General features: G+C 39.4%; 1 protein-coding gene across 2 annotated transcripts in view; it reads right to left on the bottom strand.

Moving 5' to 3' along the window:
* The window catches only part of Ssh2 (slingshot protein phosphatase 2), a 257,691-nt gene that overhangs the window by 130,326 nt on the left and 101,813 nt on the right, over positions 1-25,552 (bottom strand). For both annotated transcript variants that reach the window (XM_028866803.2, XM_037201496.1), the window contains exon 2: positions 12,219-12,262. In XM_028866803.2, the coding sequence (XP_028722636.1) occupies positions 12,219-12,262 (44 nt within the window). The remainder of the gene's footprint in view (positions 1-12,218; positions 12,263-25,552) is intronic.

Raw genomic sequence — 25,552 nt, 5'->3', positions numbered from 1 at the left:
GTCCACATCTGCAGTACACCTGGCTCAGTGCCTCCTGAGCCCAGCCTCCTTTTACCCCGTTGGGCAGAAAGGGTCAAAGCAGTGTGCACGTGAAGTGGTCATACATGATAGACTGTACGCTCCACGAGGGCAGGGCTCCTTGTTTTATTCTCTGAACAATATTTAGCACATAACAGGCACTCAATAAACACTTGATTTGATTGGCCCCAGAAAAACAAACAAACAAACAAACAAACAGACAGACAGAAAGAATACTTTCAAAGAAAGAGATTGTGTTGGGTTAAAATAGTAATTTCACCTTGGGAAATGAGAGCTATTATTGCCTCAACACAATTTTTATAAGATTTATTTTTATTATTTTAAATTATGTATAGCTGTGTGCCTGCATGTGGGTATGTGCACATAAATGCAGGTACTTGCAGAAGCTAGAGGCATTGAATTCTCTAGAGTTATGGAAAGTTGTGAGTCTCCTGCTTTGGGTAATGGGAACCAAACTCTGGTCCACTGGGAGAGCAGCAAGTGCTCTTAATTGCTGAGCCATTTCTTCTCAACACAATATTCTCTCTCTCTTTGGTTTTTTGAGACAGGGTTTCTCTGTGTAGCACTGGCTGTCCTGGAACTTGCTCTGTAGACCAGGCTGAGCTTGAATTCACTGAGATCCTCCTGCCTCTGCCTCCTGAGTGCTGGGATTAAAGGCATGTGCCACCACTGTCTGGCTTTTGTTTTTTGAAACAGGGTTTTACTATGTAGCCCTGGCTGGCCTGGGACACGGTATGTAAGCCAGGCTGGTCTCAAACTCACAGAGTTCGACCTGTTTCTGCCTCCTGAGTGCTGGGATCAAAGAAGTGCACCTGGCAAAAATTAATTCTTTTAAGAAGACACTTCATCTCTTAGAAAAAAAAAAGAAGCAAAAGCATACAGGTATTTTATATTTGTGCTAGAAATTAAGCTTTCTTTGTAAAATAAATCCCTGCTTAAAGGAACCTTAAGGGCTACAGTGAAGATATCTCAGCAGTCAAGAACATGTACTGCTCTTGCAGAGGACATAAGTTTGGTTCCCAGCCTACAACTCCCTGTAACTCCAGTTGTAGGGGATCTGATGTGCATTCATGCGTGCATGTACACACACACACACACACACACACACACACACACACACACACTTTACTCTGTTTTTCCCAGACTATATAAAGGCACCTGATTTTTCTGTAGCTCCTTCACCATTGAAGTTTCATATTGATAATGGATTATTGTGGGTGTATTAGTTACTCTTCTGTTTCTGTGATAAAACCCATGACCAATATAGAAGGAAGGGTTTATTTGGCTTAATAGTTTCAGAGGGATAAGATGGCAAGCACCAGTGGCAGCAAGCAGCAGACATTGGGGCTGCAGCAGAATCTGAGGGCTCATATCTTGAACTGCAATCTGGAAGTAGAGATTGCCCTGGGAATGGAGGAGGCTTTTAAACCTCAGCGCTGGCCTCCAGTGATTGACTTCCTCCAGCAAGGCCACACCTCCTAACCCCACCAAAACAGTGCTACTAAGGACTAAATATTCAAACCTCTGAAAGTGTGGAGGACATTCTCATGAAAACCACCACACTGGGCAACAGTGTCAGAATGATAGGTATATACAAACGCTAAGCTCTTAATGCCACAAGAATTCAAAATTTAAAAACAGACAATCAGAAACAAAAGGTAATCATGTTTTCCTAAAGACCTCTTCCCTCCTTTAACCTAAAGGAAAAAGGAAGGTCAGCTTTAGACTGACAAATTAAAGCATTAATCATACCTCTATCTATCTGTCTATCTATCTATCTATCTATCTATCTATCTATCTATCTATCTATCTATGTAATGCTGCTTATATTTTCATACAGACATGAGAGAACTTACAAAACAATCCTATAGTAATAAAAAGGGATATCTAGAACATAGAATTTGAATTTATTATATTGAACCTTCAAAACAGGGCTTTCAAAGATTCTTTCAAACATGAATTTGTATTCAGACACATATATATTTTCTTTCATACTTTACATTTAGGTAAACAAGATTGTATGAAATTGAGTGCCAACTCTGCACTCAAAGGTATTGTGTTATGGTAGGGCATATATAGTTACATATAAAATATAACTTATAATAAAGCCGGAGAGAAAGATGAGGCAGATGAAGAAACAGCCCACCAAATACTCCACATTCTCTAAAAACAGCATAATTCTTATACATTTGTACTTTCAGGATGTTGCTCCTTTTCCTATCATTACTCCATGGTGCCAGGTTAAAACATTGTTTCAGGCCCCTTTATAAAGAGTGTCAAAGTTCACGGTGGCATATGACTAAAATTGCAGCATTTAGGAGATAGAGGCAGGAGGATTATGATTCAAGTGAGGTTGTTGGAAGATTTGCAAACTATGTAATGCAAAGATATGTTTTTGTAGACATCAATAGTTTTGTAAGAATTCCTTTTATAATTACAAAAAGAAATAATAGCCGGGTGGTGGTGGCACACGCCTTTCATCCCAACACTCGGGAGGTAGAGACAGGCAGATCTCTGTGAGTTTGAGGTCACCGTGGTCTATAGAGTGAGTTCCAGTACAGCCAGGGCTATACAGAGAAACCCTGCCTCAGAACAAAACAAAAAGAAAGAAAGAAAGAAAGAAAGGAAAGGAAGGAAGGAAGGAAGGAAGGAAGGAAGGAAGGAAGGAAGAAAGAAAAGAAAAGAAATAACAGAGGGCAAGTGAAATGACTTAGCAGGTAAAGTACGTGTTACTCAAGGCTGACAACCTGAGTTTCATCCCTGAAACCCACATAAAAGGTGGAAGGAGAGAGTTCACAAAGTTGTCCTCTATGAGTGTGCACTATGCTATGTGTACACTCATACCCACATTATATATACAAAAATAAAAATCTTAAGGTTTATTTTTATTATCTTATTTGTGTTTGTGTGTGTGTGTGTGTGTGTGTGTGTGTGTGTGTGTGTGTGTTTAAGTGAATGCCACATGAGGGTGCCTGAGGAGGCCAGAAAGAGTCATATCCCTTGGAGCTGGAGTTATAGGTGGTTGTTTGCTGGATGTGAGTGTTGGAAACTGAACTTGGGTGTTCTGGAAGAATAGTATGTACTCTTTAACTGCTGAGCTATCTATCTCTCCAGTCCCCATAATCAACTTTTTTAAAAAAAGGAATGGCTGGGCTTGGTAGTACACGCCTTTAATTTCAGCAGTAGGCAGAGGCAGGTGGATCTCTGTGAGTTCTACATAGAGTTTTCGAGTATAGCCAGGGCTACATAGAGAGATCTAGTCTCAAAATAACTAATACATAAATAAAATTTAAGAAGGAATAATGCTAGTAACTATTGACTAAAACATCATAAGAATAAATACTTTGACTTTATGTCTCTCCTTATAAAATATTTTTATTATGTTGTTGAGGCAAGGTTCTCAAAGAAGCTTAAGACCTATTTTGCCAAAGTCTGAAAATAGATGAGAAGCTACGGAATTTACCTTCTAAGTGTCCAAATTCAAGGACATAATCATGAATAGGACAGAGACTGTCCCTGACCTCACACAATTTTAATAAGACCAAGTAGAATGTATAACAATAGTACTGGAAGTGCTGTGAAAGGGAAGCAGAGGGTCTGGGAGAGTATGAGGTAAGAATTTCTGCACTGGCAGGCAAGGGCTGTTATAAACACAAGTAGGTTACAAACACCTATGTGTTTCAAAGAGTTTCTAAGTTTCCTGACCTTTGTTCGGTATATCCAATGAACAGTTGTTTTAGGGCTGGATTAGGTTATTAATAACGGGTCCTTTTTTTCTCTTTCCATATGGCTTCTTAGCTGGAGGAAATTCTCAGTGAAAATTTAACTCTAGAACAGTCTAGTGGGTATGTTTATTAATATGTTCCTCTGCCTCAGGACTGTGGAATAGTAGTAACAGATCAAATGTATGAATCTTTTCCTAATAAATATCCACTGAGTGAATGAGTCACCATCAGTTCTTTTAAACAAACTTTCCAACTGGCATCCAATGGCTGTCATTTTTGGTAATAACCTAGATTAAAACAGATTTGACCTACTGATCCAGAAACAAGTTTTCATTTCTAATTTAATGTTAGATTTGTACTAAATATTTACTGCTTTAGAATCTGAAGTGTCACAATTTGTTCTCTTGCTTTTTATTAGTAAATGGTCTTAGCATCTGATGAAATAAGAGGTTCAGTCACAGCACAAAGTTATAGGAACTGGGATGCCAGTTTATGGAAGTGGAAAATAATTCAGGCACATAGTAAAAGTATCATCGTCTTACATCTCCAACTTGATGTTGGGTGCTTATTATTTATTAAACTTTCCTATATTTATTTTAACCCATAGAATCCCTATAAGGATAGATGTGCAGATGGTGTCCTCATTTACAAATGAAGCCCATGTAATTTACCTGGCTGATGTTAGATAGAACTATAATCTGGTCTTTTCATTGGTCTTTCGTTTACACTACTGGTCATGCAGACTTTCTGTGATGACTTCTTTGTATGCATAAAAAACCCAAAACTTGTAGGTTTGGAATCTTATCTAATTAGATAGTGTGCTGGCTAATTTTATGTCAACTTGACACAGGCTAGTCATCTGAGAGGAGGGAACTCCAATTGAGAAAATGCCTCCATAAGATTGGGCTGTAGGCAAGACTGTACAGCATTTTCCTTAATTAGTGATTGATGTGGGAGGGCCCAGCCCACGTAGGTGGGGTCATCCCTGGGCTGGTCCTGGGTTCCATAAGAAAGCAGGCTGAAAAAGGGTACAATGGAAAAAAGAAAGCATCTTCAACAAATGGTGCTGGCATAACTGGATATCAACGTGTAAAGGCTGCAAATAGATCCATATCTGTCACCGTGCACAAAACTTAAGTCCAAGTGGGTCAAGGACCTCAACATAAATCCAGCTACTCTGAACCTGCTAGAAGAGAAAGTAGGAAGGAGTCTTGAACGCATTGGCATAGGAGATCACTTCCTAAATATAACACCAGTAGCACAGACACTGAGAGAAACAATCAATCAATGGGACCTCTTGAAATTGAGAAGCTTTTGTAGAGCAAAGGATACGGTCAACAAGGCAAAGCGACAGCCTACAGAATGGGAAAAGATCTTCACCAACCCCACATGTGACAGAGGACTGATATCCAGAATATATAAGGAACTCAAGAAATTAGACATCACAACGACCAACAGTCCAATTGAGAAACGGGCTTTAGAACTAAACAGAGAATTCTCAACAGAGGAAACTCAAATGGCTGAAAGACATTTAAGGAATTGCTCAACATCCCTAATCATCAGGGAAATGCAAATCAAAACAACTCTGAGATACCACCTTACGCCTGTCAGAATGGCTAAGATCAAAAACACTGAAGACACTTTATGCTGGAGAGGATGTGGAACTCGGGGAACTCTCCTCCACTGCTGGTGGGAATGCAAGCTTGTACAACCACTTTGGAAATCAATATGGCGCTTTCTTAGAAAATTGGGACTCAATCTCCCCCAAGATCCAGCTATACCACTCCTGGGCATATACCCAAGAAATGCTCAATCATACCACAAGAGCACTTGCTCAGCTATGTTCATATCAGCATTGTTTGTAATAGCCAAAACCTGGAAACAACCTAGATGCCCTTCAACTGAAGAATGGATAAATAAATTGTGGCATATATACACAATGGAATACTACTCAGCAGAGAAAAACAATGACATCATGAGGTTTGCAGGCAAATGGATGGATCTAGAAAAAATCATCCTGAGTGAGGTAACCCAGACTCAGAAAGACAAATATGGTATGTACTCACTCATAGGAGGATGCTAGATGTGGAACAAGGATGACTGGATTGCTACTCACATCACCAGTGAGGCTACCTGGAAAACGGGACCCCAAGAAAGACATAGAGAAATGGATGAGATACATGAACAGCCTGGACATGAGTGGGAGCAATGAAGGGCGAGGGTCAAGAGAAAGAGAGTGGGAGATCCTAGCTGGATCAAGAAAAGAGAGGGAGAACAAGGAATAGGAGACCATGGTAAATGAAGACCACATGAGAAAAGGAAGAAACAAAGAGCTAAAGAGGCCCACAGAAATCCACAAAGATACCCCCACAAAAGACTGCTGCCAATGGTCGAGAGACAGCCGGGACTGACCTACTCTGGTGATGGGATGGCCCAACACCCTAATAGTTGTGCCATAAACCCATCAAAGGATTGAGGAATCTGGATGCAGACATCCACAGTTAAGCCCCGGGTGGAGCGCTGGGAGTCTAATTAGTGAGAAAGAGGAGGGTTTATATGAGCGAGAATTGTTGAAACCAAGGTTGGATAAAGCACAGGGACAAATAACCAAATGAATGGAAACACATGAACTATGAACCAAAGGCTGAGGGGCCCCCAACTGGATCAGGCCCTCTAAATAGGTGAGACAGTCGATTGGCTTGATCTGTTTGGGAGGCATCTAGGCAGTGGTACCAGGTCCTGGGCTTGTTGCATGAGTTAGCTGTTTGAAACCTGGGACTTATGCAGGGACGCTTGGCTCAATCTGGGAGGAGGGGACTGGACCTGCCTGGACTGAGTCTATCAGGTCGATCCCAGTCCTCGGGAGAGACCTTGATCTGGAGGAGGTGGGAATGGGGAGTGGGCTGGGGGGCAGGAAGGGAGAGAACAAGGGAGTCTGTGGCTATTATGTAGAACTGAATAGTATTGTAAAATAAATAAATAAATAAATAAATAAATAAATAAATAAATAAATAAATAAATAAAAAAGCAGGCTGAACAAGACATCGGGAGCAAGCCAGTAAGCGACACCCCTCCATGGCCTCTGCATCAGCTCCGGTTCTCAGGTTTTCACCCTGTTTGAGTTCCTGTCCTGACTTCCTTCAGTGATGGACTAGGAATATAGAAATGTAAACCAAATAAATCATTTCTTCTCCAACTTGCTTTTGGTCATTTTGCTATTCTTGGTTGTCAACTTGATTATATCTGGAATGAACTACAATCCAGAAATGGAGGGCACACCTGTGAGAGACTTTTCTGCTTGGTTTGAAGTAGGTGAATCCTCTTCTAGTTCAGACCTCTAAGGTAGGAAGACTCATACTTTTGATCCAGATCTTGAGATGTGAAGACATATGCCTTTGATCCTGATCTTGAGGCTGGAAGACACACCTATAATATGGGCCATACCTTCTGCTGGAAGCCTATATGAGGACAATGGAAGAAGGAAGGTTTCCTTCTTTGTCTGCTTGCCCTCCTCTTGCTAGCACATCCATTCCTTCACTGGCATTGGAGTCTACTTCTTTGGGATTCCAGCATATTCAGAAGACCAGCTGGGACACCCAGCCTTGTGGGACTGAGCAACTGCTGGATTCTTAGACTTTCTATCACAGCTAGCCATTGTTGGATTAGCTGGACTGCAGCCTGATTGTTTTACTTCTAATAGGAGATCTGTCTATCCACCCATCCATCCCTACCAATCTACCCATCATCTCTCCTGTTAGAAGCACAATAAATATTTGGTTTATCTATAAAAAGTTAACATCATCACTCTGTTTTCTAAAACAGAAAAGAGAGGTGGACAAAGCATCTCAAGTGTTCAGGAAGAAGTTCCTTGTACTATATTTATAACCTTTTTCTTAATTAAATTATTTCAAAATTTAAAAAAATTAAAAGATTAGGATTAAACTGCCAGCTCATATTTACAGTAAGTTTTCCTTTGTCCTATTTTTTTGTGGAATATTCCTTTACACTGTGTGAATATATGTTGCTATGGTTGGTTTAAGAAACAAGCTGACTGACCAATAGATGAACAGGATAAATTTAGGCAGGAGAGCCAAATTGAGAGTGCTGGGGGAAAGAAGGGCAGAGTGGGGAATTGCCATCAGGGAGAAATAAGATGGGCATGCTGTACTGAGAAAAGGTACCAAGCTATGTGGCAAAATGTAGATAAGAAATATGGGTCAAATTAAATGTAAGAGTTAGCTAGTAACAAGCCCAAGCTATTGGCTGAGAATTTATAACTAATATTAACACTCTGAGAATTACTTGGGAGCAGCCATGGTACAAGAAAATTCTTCTTACACTTATTTTTCTCTCTTTTAAAATTTAAATATAATACTCATTCTTTAGGTTAATATATCTTTAACTGGAACCATATCCAGATGAAAATGCATCTGTAGTCTCTATAAATGAAAGATGGGCAGTGTGTGCATTTATTGTCATGATATTTAAATTCATAGAAAAGTCATGTCTCCAAATGGGCTGGTATGAAGTGAAGTTGCATTTCAAAAGTAAAGAGAAAATACAAGATAAGGAAAGCATGATGAGGTATAGATCAGAGGTCTTAAGAAAAGACTGGCCACAAATTGAATGAATTACTAAGACAGCATCATTGTGAAATTGTGTTGTATACAAGGACATGCCAGAGGAGTGTCTGACTGGATACATACCTTGCATTTATTGGGCAAGTACTTTACCACTAGCTACATCCATAGGCCCTATATGCTATAGATATCATCAAGCTCTGTCTACTTAAATGTTTCCCTCTGTTTTACATACCCAAAAGTGAACGTCTTGGTGTATCTTCTCACAAAAATTCCCTTTTTCAAGTATATTACTCATAGAAAAGATGTCAACATTCTTATTCATTCAGTAATCATTTACTAAGTGCCAACTGCTAATTGCTGTAAGGACCAAAACAGTTCCTGTCCTCATGCTGCTCTCAGATGAGGATTAGCCATTTGCTTAAATTACTGCAACAGATTCCTAAATAGTTTTTCTTTCATCCCTTCATACTTTATAACACTGCTGGACTCCCCTGTAACCTTATTTTGTAACATTTTGTGCACTGAGTTGAGATGGGAACTGAGCAAGTAGCTCAGTTGGGAGAGTGATTACCTAGCATTCATGAAACCCCAATTTCTAGCCCCAGCACTGTATATTCAAGACACAATAGAGCATGACAGATCCACCTACCTCTTAAAGCTGTGTGCCACCACTGCTCAGCTACTCATGGCTTTCTTAACACATGTATTTGGTTGAAATAATTAATGCATTAAAAAATAAATTGGGGCAGGAAAGATGAAGCAGTGGTTAAGAGCACTTGTTGCTTTTGCAAAGGACTAGGGTTCAGTTCCCAGCATCCACATGGTGGTTTACAACCATATGTAACTCCATTTTCAATGGATCCAATGCCTTCTTCTGACCTCCACAGGGTACTTCTGACTTCCATGGGGTACCAGTCACACACTTGGTACACCTACATACATGCACAAAAAATTTAAACACATAAAAGAAAATAAATCTTAAAAATTAAAATTAAAATAAAGTTTGGAATTGGCTTTTATTCCACTAGCTAGGAAATTTACTATTTAGTTTCCTGCTACAAACCATATTTGAGTCTACGGACTGATGAGTTGAGTATGTCAAGTGAAAGCACTCAAGGCTGGTTCATTTTATGGTAATTGATAGAGAATACCAGAGTGATCTGCAGTTGCCAAAGACACAAAACTTAACCTTTACAAGAGCATTTAATTGTAAGGAAGAAAGTTTCTTTGCTTTGAGTCAGATGAAGACTATTAAACTTAAAAACAAACTAGCAACAACACTGAAGATAACAAATTAGAATGGCAAATTATTTTTAAATGTGGACTACTAGGTTTTTCTTTCATTTCCTATTTGTGCAACTATCCTTTTCATGTAAACTGAGGTTTGTGGTCATATTAAAAAATTATTACTAGTAACTTTAAAACAGGTCTTTATGGTTTTTCATGGCTTGACACTTCAGTGTTGTAAATATAATATTAGAGTTTTACTGTTTTATAATTATGTAATTCTTTTGGAAGAAAAATTACTCCAGTGAATTCCAAGACAATATGTAAAGCTTGAGTAATCTCAAGTTTATACCCAGAGATCTTTAGATTTTTAGATTGGATCTATGAGGAAAGATAAGAATGCTTTGGATTCTTTTTAAAATTCTAATGAGAGTAATGTTTACAATGCTTCTGGTAAAATGTCTACTGAATTTCTTTCTATCTCTTAGCCTTATGCAAAATGAGATTTTACTGCCAAATCTTCTCTAAGAAAGTGAGAAATCAAGCTTTAAACCAAAATTTATATGATAGTCATGACAGGAAAAATGTTGCCATTAACCTCAGTTACTAGAGAAAAGGAACTACAGTTTTATTTTAAGTTATAGTATATTAGCAGTAACAAATACCTGAAACTTTTTATTTCCATTTATCTTAGCATACACTAATGAACAAGACAACTGGCTTCATCATTATAGTCCAGCCATATAAATGACTTTTTGTGGTCACATTCCTTCCTTCCGTCCCCGCTCCACCCTCCTGTCTGTTTCCTTCCTCTTCTCAAACACGCTTCCTTCTACGTCTACATTTCAGTTCTAAAATCTAGATTCCACACATGCAGAACACAAGACAGTCTTTCTGTATCTAGCTTGTTTGGCTTAACATGAAGATTTTCAGTTCATGCGTTTTTTTTCTAAAAGTAACATAATTTTATTCTTTATGGCTGGATAAAATTCCCTTTTGCTGGTATGTGTCTTTATAATAAGCATACTTATTATATACATTGTATATATCACCCAGAATGCCTCATCATTTGGTTGGCTTTAGAGGATATAAACACATAATGGCTGAAACTTTCCAGACAGAGGTTCCTTATGTGGCATGGGCTAACCTCAAACTAGCTATTTAGCCAAGCATGCCTTGAACCTCTACTTCTGAGAGCTTCAATTATAGGTGTAGACCACCAATGCCTGGTTTATGCAGTTTCAGGGAATCAAACCCAGAATTTTGAGCATGCTAGGCAAGTACTCCATCAACTGAGTTACATCTCCATCCCCAAGAGAATTGGTGAGAACTGAGCCCAAACTAGCCTTCCATATCATTGAAAAACAATCAACCATTTGAAATATTTTTGAATTAGTAACTGGATTCTTTGTTTGTTTGTCAAGACAGGGTTTCTCTGTGTAGTTTTGGTGCCTGTCCTGGATCTTGCTCTGTAGACCAGACTGGCCGCGAACTCACAGAGATCCACCTGCCTCTGCCTCCCGAGTGCTGGGATTAAAGGTGTGCATCACTGCTGCCTGGCAGTAACTGGATTCTTAAAGCAGTTCCATTTATTCATTTTAAAAATAGTTTTTATCTAGTTTTAAAAAATAATTTTTTTAGCTGGGCGGTGGTGGCGCACACCTTTAATCCCAGCACTCGGGAGGCAGAGCCAGGTGGATCTCTGTGAGTTCGAGGCCAGCCTGGGCTACCAAGTGAGTCCCAGGAAAGGCGCAAAGCTACACAGAGAAACCCTGTCTCGAAAAACCAAAAAAAAAAAATTTAAATTAAAATTTTTAAATTGTGCATGGGTTTTGTGGGCATGTATGTCTGTGCACCATGTGAGTGGCTGGTGCTTTCATAGGTCAGAAGAGGTGTTGGATTCCCTGGGACTGGAGTTACAGACAGTTGTGAGCCATCATATGGGTTCTAGGAATTGAGTCTGGGTCCTCTGCAAAAGCAAGCAATAATATTAACCACTGAGTCATCTCTCATGCTCTTATCTAGATAAAAAAAAAGATTTATTTGTTGGTGTGTGTGTATGTGTGTGTGACAGAGAGAGAGGAGAGGGGGGGGAGAGAGAGAGAGAGAGAGAGAGAGAAGAGAGAGAGAGAGAGAGAGAGAGAGAGAGAGAGAGAGAGAGAGAGGAGAGAGCGGGGGGAGAGAGAGAGAGAGAGAGAGAGAGAGAGAGAGAGAGAGAGAGAGAGAGAGAGAACGCCACATGTGTTTGGGTGCCCACAGAAACCAGAAAAAGGTTTTAGATGCCTGGAACTGAAATTATAGGTAGTTGTGAGCTCCCTTATGGGTGCTAGAAATTGAACTTGTGTCCTCAGGAAGAGCAACAAGCACTCTTAACTGCTAAGCCATCTCTCCAGTCCTGTTTGTTTGCTTTTGAGACAGGGTCTGGCTACATAGCCCAGGCTGGCCTCAAACTCATTATCCTGTTTCAGCCTACTGAGTGCTGAGATTTACAGGTGGGAGTCACTACACAAAGCAGCAGTTCCCCCCACCTTTTTTTTTAAAGTATCAATGGAGCATCTTGTAAAACTAGGACAAACTAATTCAGCAAGATTCAAAAAGATTTAAAGAGAAGATAAATGCCATAAGATAAAATGAACAAACATACCTTCTGGGCTGTGACCGGCATTCCTCCTCCCCACTGTCGGCCTCCTGCATAAACAGAAATTGAAAAAAATTAAAATGGTCTCATAACTAATGGAATTTAACTAAGCTTTTTGTGCAGAGATTGGTCATTCATATTGATCTGCATTCTTCATAAAAGATATTTGCAGTAAATGAAGAGACCGATAACAATAAAATTTATTTCTGGAAGAAATATCAGCAATAGTTTATAAACAAATTTCACTGAAAACAAAGTGCTACCCATTAAAATAATTACCTCTAAACACCAACCAAATATGTTCTGTTTCGTTACATTACTTTAACATTAGTACTCATTATATTACCACCAACAAACATTATCAAAATGAACTATGATTCTGATCCACAAAGAACAACCTAAACAATGAGCAAACCTTTGAGTGCTTATGGAAAACCACGTGTCATCAACATGATGGCTACCCAATTACTGAGCACTGTAGTGGGAGTTGTTCCAGCTTTGACCTGGAAGTACTACCCCCATTGAGGCTTTGGTAACTGTCACACCTACAAGGCAGAGCTGAGACAGGAGCCTGAAGACCTGAGATCCGGATGTGCTGGCTCTCTTGGTTCCTGGATCCTGGATGTTGGAGGTAGACCAAGTAGAGTTCTCCAGAGAACACCGCTGGACTGCACTTCACCTTTCCCAGACTCTGTAACCTATCCCTTCACTTGTTAAGTTATCCCACAAAATAAACCTCCCTTTGAACTACGTGGAGTTGCCTTAATATTTCAACCAATAGAGCACTTACAATGTTCCAGGAATTATGTATGATACATTAAGTATCTTTTGTTGTTGTTTTGGTTTGGTTTTGATTTTTCAGACAGGGTTTCTCTGTGTAGCCATGGCTGTCCTGGAACTCACTCTTAGACCAGGCTGGCCTCAAACTCAGAAATCTGCCTGGTTCTGCCTACTGAGTGCTGGGATTAAAGGTGTGCGTCACCATGCTTGGCCTTACTGATTTCTTAAAGGGGATGGAGAACACTAAGGAATCAAGGCCTTCTAGATATAGCAGTGCTGGTTCACATTTGAACGCACAGAGAGTGTGGCAGCACACACAGGGCCTGCTGGAGTCTATATCAGATGGGGTCCTAGAGCTGAATGGAGAAGCAGACACATGCCTCCATCCCTAACCCAGAAACTACCTCCAGTTGATAGGCACTTGGAAATAAAAAGTTAATTTTCTCTAAAGGAGTTTCATTGGGGAAAACAAACCACTCTTACTGGTAGTAGACCCTATGCCTAACAACAGATGATCAACACAAAACAAACTCAACTGCATCATTGGAGGTTTTTTGTCTTGTAATGTAGTTAGGGCATTCTCTCTCTTTCTCTCTCTCTCTCTCTCTCTCTCTCTCTGTCTTTTGGGTATGTATTATAGCTTATTGTTTTAGGTATCTATGGGATTCCTGTGTGTGTGAATGTGTTTCATATGCCTTTTCTTTGGCTCTTCTTCTTGTTTGATTGCTTTGTCATATTCCAATTTGTTTTTTTTTTATCTATTTTCTTTTATTAGTATTCCTTAGACACTTGTTTGTTTTCTCACAAGAGACAGAAGGGGTGTGAATTCAAATGGGAGGGGAAGTGGGGAGAAACTGGGAGGAGCAGGGGGAGAGGAAACTGTAATCAGAAAATTTTGTGTGGAAAAAAATCTACTTTCACTAAAAGGAAAATTCAAAGGGTTGATGAGACTATATTCATCATGGATTAGAACATGTAACAGGATAAAGGAATGTAATAAGAAACATGGAATCAGGACTGGTGAGATTGTTTAGTAGGTAAAGTGCCTTTCCCTTAAGCCTGCCAGCATGAGATGGAAGAAGGGGAGAACTGACTCCAGCAAGTTGTCGCTTAGTTTCCAAATGTGTGCTGTGGCATGCATTCGAAAGAGTGAAATACACATAATAGAGAAATACGCTGCATAATAGTACAACTGTAGTATTTTTAGTGGCACATAAAATAATTGGATCTTAACTTATGAAAACTTAACAAATGTTTTATCAATTAAGAAAGCAAAATTCACAAAAGGGAAATAAGTTGTCCAAGGAAACTCATAGGGTGATGCTATAATTAAAACCACAAGCATATTCTCTTCTGCCTGATTGGAAACTATTATTTACCTATGCCTGGCCTACATTAGGAATTAGTTATGTTACTATAATATACAGACCTTCACAGAGACAAGGATATTGATGATGGAAAAGTGAGAAAAGATGATAGAAATAATGACATATGAGGATTTTCTTTACATTTCCTTCTTGATTTTAATATTTGTTCAACAAGTCATCACTTTTGCCCAATTTGTGAAACACAGAAGCAGTAAGAGAAAAATAATCTTAACTAATGTGTGTACTGTTTGCCAGTGAGGCACCTGTATTTTGTGGTTTATGCAGTCATCCCCATTTACCTCTTCATTCTACCCCATTCCTGGGTATCCATGGCTAACTCTCTCTCTTTTAAACTTTTATTCTTCTCTCATACATTACATCCTACAGTTTCCTCTCTCTCCACTCCTCCCAGTCCCTGCCCCTACCTCCTCTCCCCTCCAGTTCAACTCCTGTTCTATTTCCCTTAAAAAAAAAAAAAGCAGGTCTACCAGGGATATTCACCAAACATGGCCTAACAAGATAGAATAAGACTGGGCACAGCCCTCATATCATGGCTGGATATGGCAATCCAGTAGGAGGAAAAGGGCCCTAAGTCAGGTAATAGAGTCAGAGACCCCCCACCTCAATCCCACTGTTAGGAGTCTCACAAGAACACGAAGCTATACAGCCATAAGGTATATGCAGAGAACCTAGCTTATACCCATACAGAGTCCTTGTTTGTAGCTTCAGTTTATGTGAGCCCCTGTGAGCCCTGCTTAGTTGATTCTGTGCCATGGCCAACTCTTAACTTTTATTCCTATGTTATTCTTAATATTGATTTTAATTTAATCATTGCTATTGTTTCTGCTAAAGAAAGAACACTGCAGAGATTCTATTCCTAGAAGGAGAGTACAGGGTGTCCTAGTGCAGTAACTGCTGCTGTAGAATAGTTTTTAGGATCAGAAGATACAATTTTCAGGAACTCAGAAAGAAAAGTGTTAAAATGGATAAGAATTGAATGGAGAAATACACAGAACCTGGAAAGCTTACAAAACTGAAAATGAAGGGTCCAGTGTGGTGGCACACACCCTTTATCCCAGCACTCAGGAGGCAGAGGCAAGTCTTCAGACCTTCAGCCAGTCTAACAAACCAGTAAGCTTCAGGTTCAATAGGGGACCCAGTCTCAAAATAAAGTGGAGAAGTGATAAAGGAGGATTCCTACATCAAACTTTGCCCACCACACACACACACACAAGTATACATGGACTTACATGTATATGTGCATGAGCACACAGGTGTGTGTGCATGTGCATGTACACACACACACACACACACACACACAGAGACACACACACACACACACACACACGGATGGACAGACGGACGGACAGACGGACGGACGGACAGACAGACAGACGGACGGACAATGTGCCCAAAGAACTTAATAAATAGAAATGATTTCTTGGATCTAAAAAGAAAATTCTTATCTCAAATGGCCAAAATACACTTTAAGAATTGTTCAACATCCTTAGTCATCAGGGAAATACAAATCAAAATGACTCTGAGATATCATCTTACACCTGTCTGAATGGCTAAGATCAAAAACACTAATGACAACTTATGTCAGAGAGGATGTGGAGTAAGGGGAACACTCTTCCACTGCTGGTGGGAGTGCAAACTGGTACAGCTACTTTGGAAATCAATATGGTGGTTTCTCAGAAAAATGGGAATCAATCTACCTCAAGACCCATCTAAACCAATCTCGGGCATACACCCAAAGCATGCTCAATCATACCACAAGGACACTTGCTCAACTATGTTCACAGCAGCATTATTCATAATAGCCAGAACCTGGAAACTGCTTGGATGCCCTTCTACTGAAGAATGGGCAAGGAAAATGTGGTACATTTACACAAAGGATTTCTGGGAGTCTGCCTCCTGAAGAAAGGGAGGAGGGGACTGTATGAGCCAGGGGGGTCAAGATCATGATGGAGGAACTCACAGGGACAGCTAACCTGAGCTCGTGGGAGCACATGGACTCTGGACCAACAGTTAGGAAGCCTGCATGGGACCGACGTAGGCCCTCTGCATGTGTGTGACAGTTTGTAGCTTGATGTGTTTGTAAGGCTCCTAGCAGTGAGATCAGGACCTGCCTGTCCCTAGTGCTTAGCTGGCTTTTCGGGAATCTGTTCCCCATGCTGGATTACCTTGCTCAGCCTTCATACAGGGGGAGGAGCTCAGTCCTACCTCAACTTGATGTGCCATGTTCAAGCCCATGGGAGGCCTGCCTCTTTCTGAATGGAGAGGGAGGAGGAGTGGATGGGGAAGTGGGGATAGACGAAGTCAGAGGGAGGGAATGGAAGGAGAGGAGGGAGGGGAAACTGTGTGGTATGCAAAATAAAGGAAAAAATGTTAATAAAAATAAAAAAGAAATGCTTTCTTAGGACATAATTTAATAAATAGTGCCTCATTATTATTATTACTGCTTAAATATATCTCAAATTTCAATGTATTCCTCTCATATTTCTATTATACAAAATATTATATAATAAAGAATGCTTGAACATATTTAAGTAATGAGGTAAAGTAGTAAAATGAACACTATTCTAAAGATCTAGAATAGTATCCAATACCTTCTATCTTTATTTATTTCTGATTCTTGTCTTACTTCATGATGCAACTATTATGCTAAAGCTTATAATATTCTTATTTTCCACTCAATTTTATTGTAAGAATATTTCAAATACATAGAAAAGTTGAAATTCCATAAAGTAAACCTATATATCCACCATTTAGATTTTATCATTAACATTTCCTCTACTTGTTTCATCATCTCTCTGTTCCTTCTGCCCATCCATCAACCTATTCTTTTTCTTTTCACTATTAGTGAGATACAGTCTTGTTCTGTAGTTCAGGCTGGACTAGAAGTCACAGAAATTCTCCTACTCCAGCCAGTCCCAAGTGCTGAGGTTACAGGTGTGAGCTGCCACATCCAACCATCGCGTAACCAGTCTGGAGGTAAGCTTCTTTCTCCATTGAGCCATCTTGCTGGTTTATGCCTATATTCTTTTTTTTTCTTTTTCTTTTTTTCCCCTGGAGCTGAGAACCAAATCCAGGGCCTTGTGCTTGCTAGGCAAGCGCTCTAGCTTGCTCTATCACTGAGCTAAATCCCTAAACCCTCATGCCTATATTCTTAATGTACCATTTACTTTGACTGTTTAATGGCTTCAAATTTTATTACAATGTATGTATTCTTGCCAATAAGTATTTGTTTGCTTTTTAAGAAAGTGGGGGTCTGGCCCAGGGCCTTGCACATGCTGGGCACTTGCTCTTTAAAAACTAAGCATAATATTCACTAGATTCATATTACTTATTATATATAGTTTCACCTCATGGATTTTTACTGAGGAATTCATACAATTCATTTAGGTAATTATGTCACATTTATTAATTCTTCTTAGATTGGATTATTTACAGTTTTTTGACAACATTACATTGCTCTCCACACTCGTCTACTTTCTTCTAGTTCACATGCAAAAGAGTTAACAGAAATTATACGAACAAGTGAAGTTATTTGGTTATAAGATAAAGATTTAACTTTAGAAAAGAACACCAAAATATTTTTCCAAGTGGTCATGCTGACTTATGTTTCTACCAAGAAGCAGTAGGATCTTAATGCATTGAACTAAGTCCAAGCTAACAATAGAATCATTGATTTTTGCTGATCTTCAATATCTGCCAGTCTGTTAGATCTTATTATAGTCTTATTTTGCTTTGCCTTGATATTAATTAAAAAGGTTATATTCATACATATGTTTATGGGCTGCTACTATTTCCATATCTTTGCCCTCATTTCTAAAATGAGTGCCCCCAAAGAGAAATAATTCAAATTACTTTCAGCTCTTTGAATAGTTTTCTACTCATGAGAATTGCAATACGACTATGCAAAGCAAAAGATCTTTGATGCTTCTTTACAAAACACAAATAGCTCAAATCATCTATATCTACAGAGGCTAACTATCATTTGTTGAGCACTAGTATGGGCTAGATTCTTCATATGTCATTTCATTTGCTGAATCTGCAACCTCGTGGGACATGTACAAAGCTAATCAGTAGTAAAGTAATCATGCAAATTCAGTTTTATCTTTCCATTATAACTAGTTCTCTTTAACCTAATAATCTGACTTTATATATCCCAAGATGGGTGGGAAAAGAGCTAGAAAGGAAAGCTTATACTTTCCCATGCTTACAATAAAATAATACCCCTTATATCTTTACTTTATAACATCTACACTTTAAAGTAGTGCTGGAAGAGTGGCAAATACTTCTGGCACAAAAAGAGCAAGACAAAGAAGTGTTTCAAATATGAGATCTGCAAACACAGTAACCTTTCCCCTTAATATTTCAAGAGGCAATTGAGTGAATTATTTGCTTCCCCCTCAGTGTATTTGAGGGAAAAAAAAAAGCAACCACAAAACAACTTTGTATACCAAGGCATTGAAGGTCTTATGATAGAATAGATCTAAAAGAAATGGATTAAGTTTATTTCTACAAAATTCATTGCCTGAAATGCAAAGATACAACAATGCTCATTCACTAAGATAACTATCAGGTAATGCAGTTTCTAATAGCCGCATCCAAAAAGTAACTGAAAGCAGAAGTTACCACTCTATTCTAACAAGCATAACCATCAGATTTAACCCCTACTTTGTCATATAACATCATCACACCTTGTTACTGAAAAGTGCCAAATAACCTACTTGTTCTGAACATCAGAAATTACCAGAAGGCTGGAGGGATGGCTAAACAGTTAAGAGTACTTGTTGCTCTGGAATAGGACTAAGGTTTGGTTCCCAGAACCCACATGGTGGCTCACAACCATCTGCAAACTCCAGTTCCAGAGGACCTTGTTCTGACCACTGAAGGTACCACGCATACATGTGATACATACACACAGGCAAAACACTCATATATTTAAATAAGAAATAAATTAGTCTAAATTTATTTTTAGAATATTTTTTAAAACACCAGGAGAAAAATGTAGAGATAGCTTTTAGTTCTGTGGTGGGTAGGATAATTTCTGTTATGGAAGAAAGAGACCTAATTAATCAAATGATCACTACACACACACAGACACACATTTGCTCATGTCTTTTTATTCTCAGAGCTCTATTGTTAAACAGATTTTACTTAAAACATGTGATTATTTCTTGATAGAAAAAAACTGACCAAAAAATTAATTGCTTTGTAACAAATGAATTCAAGGAATACTTAGCTAGGTGAGTCTAGATGTTCATTCAAGTTCAAGAAATTCAGGAACCATTAAGTACTGATTGAAAGACTGATGCATTCTTACTAACCTGTTTAATACTTGCACATAAAAATAGGTCACTGTGGCTGGGCGGTGGTGGCACACACCTTTAATCCCAGCACTCAGGAGGCAGAGGCAGGCGGATCTTTGTGAGTTCGAGGCCAGCCTGGTCTACAGAGTGAGATTCAGGAAAAGCGCAAAGCTACACAGAGAAATGCTGTCTCGAAAAACCAAAAAAAAAAAAAAAAAAAAAAAAAAAAAAAAAAAAAAAAAAGGAAAAAGAAAAAAGAAAAAAAGTCACTGTGATGGTTAATCTCCGTTGTTACTTGACTGGATTTAGAATAACCCAGGAGACATATTTTTGGGCATTTCTGTGACAGCATTTATAAAGATAACTTAATTAATGAGGAAGGACTCAACCTAAATGGGGCAGCACCATCCCATAGGGTGGGATCCAAGACCGAATAAAAGAGGAAAAAGGAGCTTCAGCATTTGTCTTTTTACTTCCTGACTAGACAATATAAGCAGCTGTTGTAAGTTCCTGTCACTTCAGAGCCACCACACCTTCCCCACCACAATGAACTGTATCCCCTTAAAAACTGTTGCTTCCTGGTAGGTATTTGATCACAGCAATGAGAAAGGCAACACAGTCTGGAAAAAGTATAAGCACTCAAGCCTCATTTGCAGAGATGCAGGCTGTGAAAAACAATGGGTTAGTCAGAGTGTAAGCAACAGCTTCCCCAATTCCTTAAACTTTCCACATGCTCTCATATTGTATAGTCATTTATCAGTCTCCTGACTCATCTGTGTTCTTCTATCACCAGGGAGGTCCTTCTCCCCTGCTGTAGATTCTTCACCAGTCTTCAAAGCTGGTTTCAAATCCAGACATTTACGATATTTCTTCTATTACCTGGCAATATGTTTCTCTCCAAGTCTACCAATTAATCATGTATCTTTATTGTGATGCCACCTAGTTCTGTTTCTGGGTTATGAATAGGTTCTTGATTTATCTCTCAACCTTAAACTAAGTTTTTATTTTTATTTTTTTAAGGTCAATCACTTTGCCTAGTCACACTTGTTTAGCATGATAGCCTATGTACAGATGGGACTGGAGGAAGAGATAAATCAAGAAACTGGAGTGACTAACTAGTTAGATTTGTTATAGATGAACACTTGAAACCAACTGGCTATGCATTTTCAGCAAGTAAAAAGTATGTGTTAGTCACATTTTAGCTTTAACAAGATAAAATAATTTTGTTGTTGCTGTTTGTTTTTTCATGAGGTGACCTGTGCCCTAAGATCTAGAAGTAACGTTCAGGCTTTCCTTTTGGCTAAGTAGACAGTTCACTTGTTTTCACTGTGTATTCATTCATTCAATATCAACTGACTACTTAATGTCCTATGTTCTAGTCAGTAAACCAATTTGTCCTTATCCTTGGATAGTTTACATTGTAACTCAGGGAGAAAGTTCCATTAAAAATGTAAATTGCATCACTTGGGCTAGAGCAAAGTTATATCTGGTATAGCAGAGAAGCATCAGAGGAAGACATAACTGAGCTTGGGAAATGCTTTACTTAAGCTAACTTTTAGGTTGGGCTTGAACTAGTAGTTTTTTGTCAAGTGGTAAGAGGAAATTTATTTCAGGTAGAGGCACAAAGAGCAGAAAAAATGAAAACAATTTAGTAAGTTTGGGGAACATTGAGTAGCTGTGGATTTCTGGGACAAAAAAAATATTAGAGGTTAAGGCTATCAAGCAGTTATTGCTGTTATGGGTCTATAATAGGTATAGAACTGTCATGTTCTATAGCCAAGAAATTGTAGATTATCCATTAACTAGATGTGACAGAGATTATTTATCAGTTGTCTCTGCCCTTGGCAATAAACTAATAGTGTGTGGTGGGGGGATGGGGGAATGTCCGGAAAAAAACTCACAAGTAGTCTTTTTAAGAGGAGATGTGCACTTTGGAACTAATGATAGTGCTGTGCTTCTGGTCTGTGAAAGCAGGAGGATGTAAAGGTGCTGTGATAGTTGTGCTTGATGTCACCAAGGCTGGTGACATCATCTGTGTGTAGGGGGTATGGGAGTATTTCAGAGAGGACTAATATGTGGGATGGTGAGCAACTAGGGGAGAGGGGAAGAGCCACTCAATGTGGGTAACACCTTCAAATGAAACTCAATAGAAAAAGGAAGCCATAGGAAAGCAGCAAATGCTTGCCTGCAAGCTCCTTTCTATTTGAGTGATGCATCTATATTTGCTGCCATCTACTGACAACAAACTCCATCTTCTTTGGTCATTCAGTATGGACTCAATATGGCTCTTCAGGGAGCTTCCAGGCTTTCAGCACTGGATTGGAACTGCTAATCTGTCCTATTTACTGTTTTGAGAACCTGGTCCTGTGTAGCAGGAATCTTAAATGTTCTTATTAATAAAATCAGACCCGAGCCAAGTTATTGGGGTCCATGCTGGTAGATCAGAGAGACAGGACAAGCCACAGCTATCTCACCTCACCGGATCCTCAGCTGGTCTTGTCTCCTCAGACTGGATGCTTCTGAGTCCTCATCCCAATGGCTTTCAGCTGAATTACTGCTTAAAAGCCTGAATGCTTAACCAGCCACATGCTTAACCAGCCAAATGCCTAACCAGCCAAAACCTTCTCGTTCTCACGCCTTATATATCTTTCTACTTTCTACCACCACTCCCTGGGATTAAAGGCTGGCTTTCTGGGATTAAAGGTGTGTCACCATGCTTGGCTGTTTCCAATGTGGCCTTGAACTCACAGAGATCCAGAGGGATTTCTATCTCTGGAATGCTAGGATTAAAGGTGTGAGTGCCACCATTTTCTAGCCTTTGTATCTAGTGGCTGTCTGTTCTCTGACCCCAGATATTTTTATTAGAGTACACAATATTTTGGTGAACACAATACCATCACAGTCCTGTATTGCTCTAGAATGTGTCCATGCATGTGTGTGTGTGTGTGTGTGTGTGTGTGTGTGTATGCAAGTTCTATTGGTTCTCTCTCTCTAGAAAACTCTCCTAATATAAATACCATTCATTGCATTTAGCTTACTTGTTTGAGAAAGCTTAGACTATTCCTTAGAAGCAAAGAAAATGGAGATGGAACCAGTGGTGTGGGTTATTAATTGCTTTGCAACAAGTTAATTCAAGGAATTCTTAGCTAGATATTCACTCAGTACTATTCATTCAGTGCTATTGTATAGCAGATGGGCTACAAATGAAGATCTAAGCAGCTTCACCCTCATGGTTGTTGTCTTAACCTGGATGGCTGTAAAGCTGGGATCCACTGTAGATATCCATTGGAGTGCCTAATGTGATCTCTAATATGGCTTGGGCCAGCTGGGCGGTGGCGGCACATGCCTTTAATCCCAGCACTCGGGAGGCAGAGGCAGGTGGATCTCTGTGAGTTCAAGGCCAGCCTGGGCTACCAAGTGAGTTCCAGGAAAGGCGCAAAGCTACACAGAGAAACCCTGTCTCGAAAAACCAAAATATATATATATATATATATATATATATATATATATATATATATATATATATGGCTTGGGCCTCCTCAAGGAGAGTAGTTTCAGGGTTGGCTTCTTGCATTGCAGCCCAGGGCTCCTTTTAGGCTTGGAGCTAGCAATAGTGTCATTTATGTCACACTTTCTTGATGCATTAAAGGACAGCCTGATTCCAGGGGAGAGGAATTGGATTCCTCTTCTCAGGGAAGAAGCAGCAAAGAATCTGCAGTCATCCTTAAGCACCTCCACCAATTCTGGCTAGTTGAACATGTAAACAAAAGGACCAGGACAGAGAACAAGGAAAGAGTATGTGATGCTGGCTGGAATCAGGAGGCCAAAACAGAAACTTAACTTAATCATACTTTATAGAAATATAACATTCAGTAAAGTAAAAATAAGTTAGACAAAGTACACAACAATTGCAATTGAAATTAATGTCACACTCCTATTATGACAGGATTAAAAGAAAACCAAAATAAAATTTTTTTGTCTATCATTTGAAGCAATAGGAAATTTCTGTGAGAAACCCATTATTTCTCAAGTGTTTTGTTTTTTAGATTATGCATATGAGTGCAGGTACCTGTGAAAGCTAGAAGGTGTTACTCTCTGGGAGCTGGAGTTAGAATGTGGTTGTGAACTGCCTGATGTGAGAGCTGAGAACAGAACTCAGGTCTTCTGCAAAAGCAATAGTTGCTCTTAACTGCTGAAATCCGTGTAGCCTAAGTATTCTCCTTAAACTACTACAAAATACAAACTGGCACACTGATGCAAGCCTATAATCCCAGTACCCGGGAAGCAGAGATAAGATTATCCTAATTCTGGGCTAGCCTGTGCTACAATAGAGAGTTCCAGCTCAGCCTGAGCTACATGATGAGAACCTGTCTAAAAGAGGAGGTGGGAAGGAGTCTGAGGATATACCAGTGGTAGAATGCTTGCCTAACATGCCCAACACTGGCTTGATTCAAATTTCATTAAAATAGCTGCAATTTTGAAAAATAAAATATCCCCAGTCAACAGCTTTTGAAGAGACATAGTCCAGTCAATGCTCAGAGGAAAACCCTGAGTTTCTGTGTGAAGCTGTCACGGGATGTCTTTTGTCTATAATCCTTATTCTACTTAAAGAGTACTTACTGTATATAGCTTAATTCATCCATTTGTGGTACTTACTGTGCACTTGTAATATTGTCTTTTCTATTGCCAGAGATTCAGTTCCTTGGATTTTTTAAATTTTTAAACATTTATTATTATGGGGGCACATGTGTTTCACAGCTTGGGTATGGAGATCAGAGGACAACTTTGTGAAGTCAGTTATTTCCTTCCACCTTTATGAGTGTTGCTAAAATTCCTTCCTTGGGGGAGACATAAACAGTCTTCCCCAATATAAAAAACATATAAAAAGTCTACCCATTCTCCTACAGTCCCAACAACAACCTGAGGCATGACTCTACCAAAGTTCATTGTGGAGAATCAATGGTTTATTAAGCTTACTTAGAGATCAATGGATGAGAGGTTATGGGTAGGATTATGGGTAAACTTAAAGTAGACACATTGGAAGGTCTGCACTCAGTATGGATGATGACTCCCTCATGGCTGTTTAGATAGAGACATCACCCCCAGCCCCCAGTCCTTCTCCACCTAATGTTCCCTGAGGCTATGTGCATTTAGAGCATAATAAGATACAACTGGTTGGGAGGGGTGGCTGAATACTCAGGTGAGGATTCCATACTCCTTCTAGGAGAGAATGCCAGTAATCAACAAACACTACTGTGATCTTTGTGAGCATGCCCAATTATGGTGGTATTTTATTTGTACTGAAATGTGATTTTCATTGTATGTTAATAAATAAAGTTGCCCGGGGGTCAGAGCTATTAGAGCCATAGCAAGAGCGTGGTGGTGGTGGTGGTGCATGCCTTTAATCCCAGCACTTGGTAGAAGAGCTAGGTAGATCTCTGTGTGTTCAGGGATACAGCCAGCATTGGAGACATACGCCTTTAAGACCTGGAGGGAAGTACTTACAGGCAGTGACGAGGCAGTAATGTGTTTGGGTTTACAACCAATGAGAAGGCAGAACAGAAAGACTATTAAAAGACAGACACACAGGAAGTAGCTCTCTTTCGGGGAAGCTAGGAGCATTGCAGGAGGTAAGATTTTAGCTCTGAGCTCTGACCTCTCGGCTTTCTCTTTTACATTGGTTCTGTGTTTCTTATTTTAATAAGACGGTTGGTTACATCTACACCCAATAGAACACCTGAAAATGGCAAGTGTGGCTCAGAGGATAGTCTTGTGCGGCACTGTGGCTTCCACAGATCTAACCCAGATGGTCAGGCTTGGCAGCAAGTGCTTTAACCTGACAAGCCATTTCCACAGCTGAATTCCTTGGTTT

This window comes from Peromyscus leucopus, chromosome 8b, assembly GCF_004664715.2.
Source record: "Peromyscus leucopus breed LL Stock chromosome 8b, UCI_PerLeu_2.1, whole genome shotgun sequence".
Taxonomy (NCBI): Eukaryota; Metazoa; Chordata; class Mammalia; order Rodentia; family Cricetidae; genus Peromyscus; species Peromyscus leucopus.
This window is presented reverse-complemented; position numbering and strand designations above follow the sequence as displayed.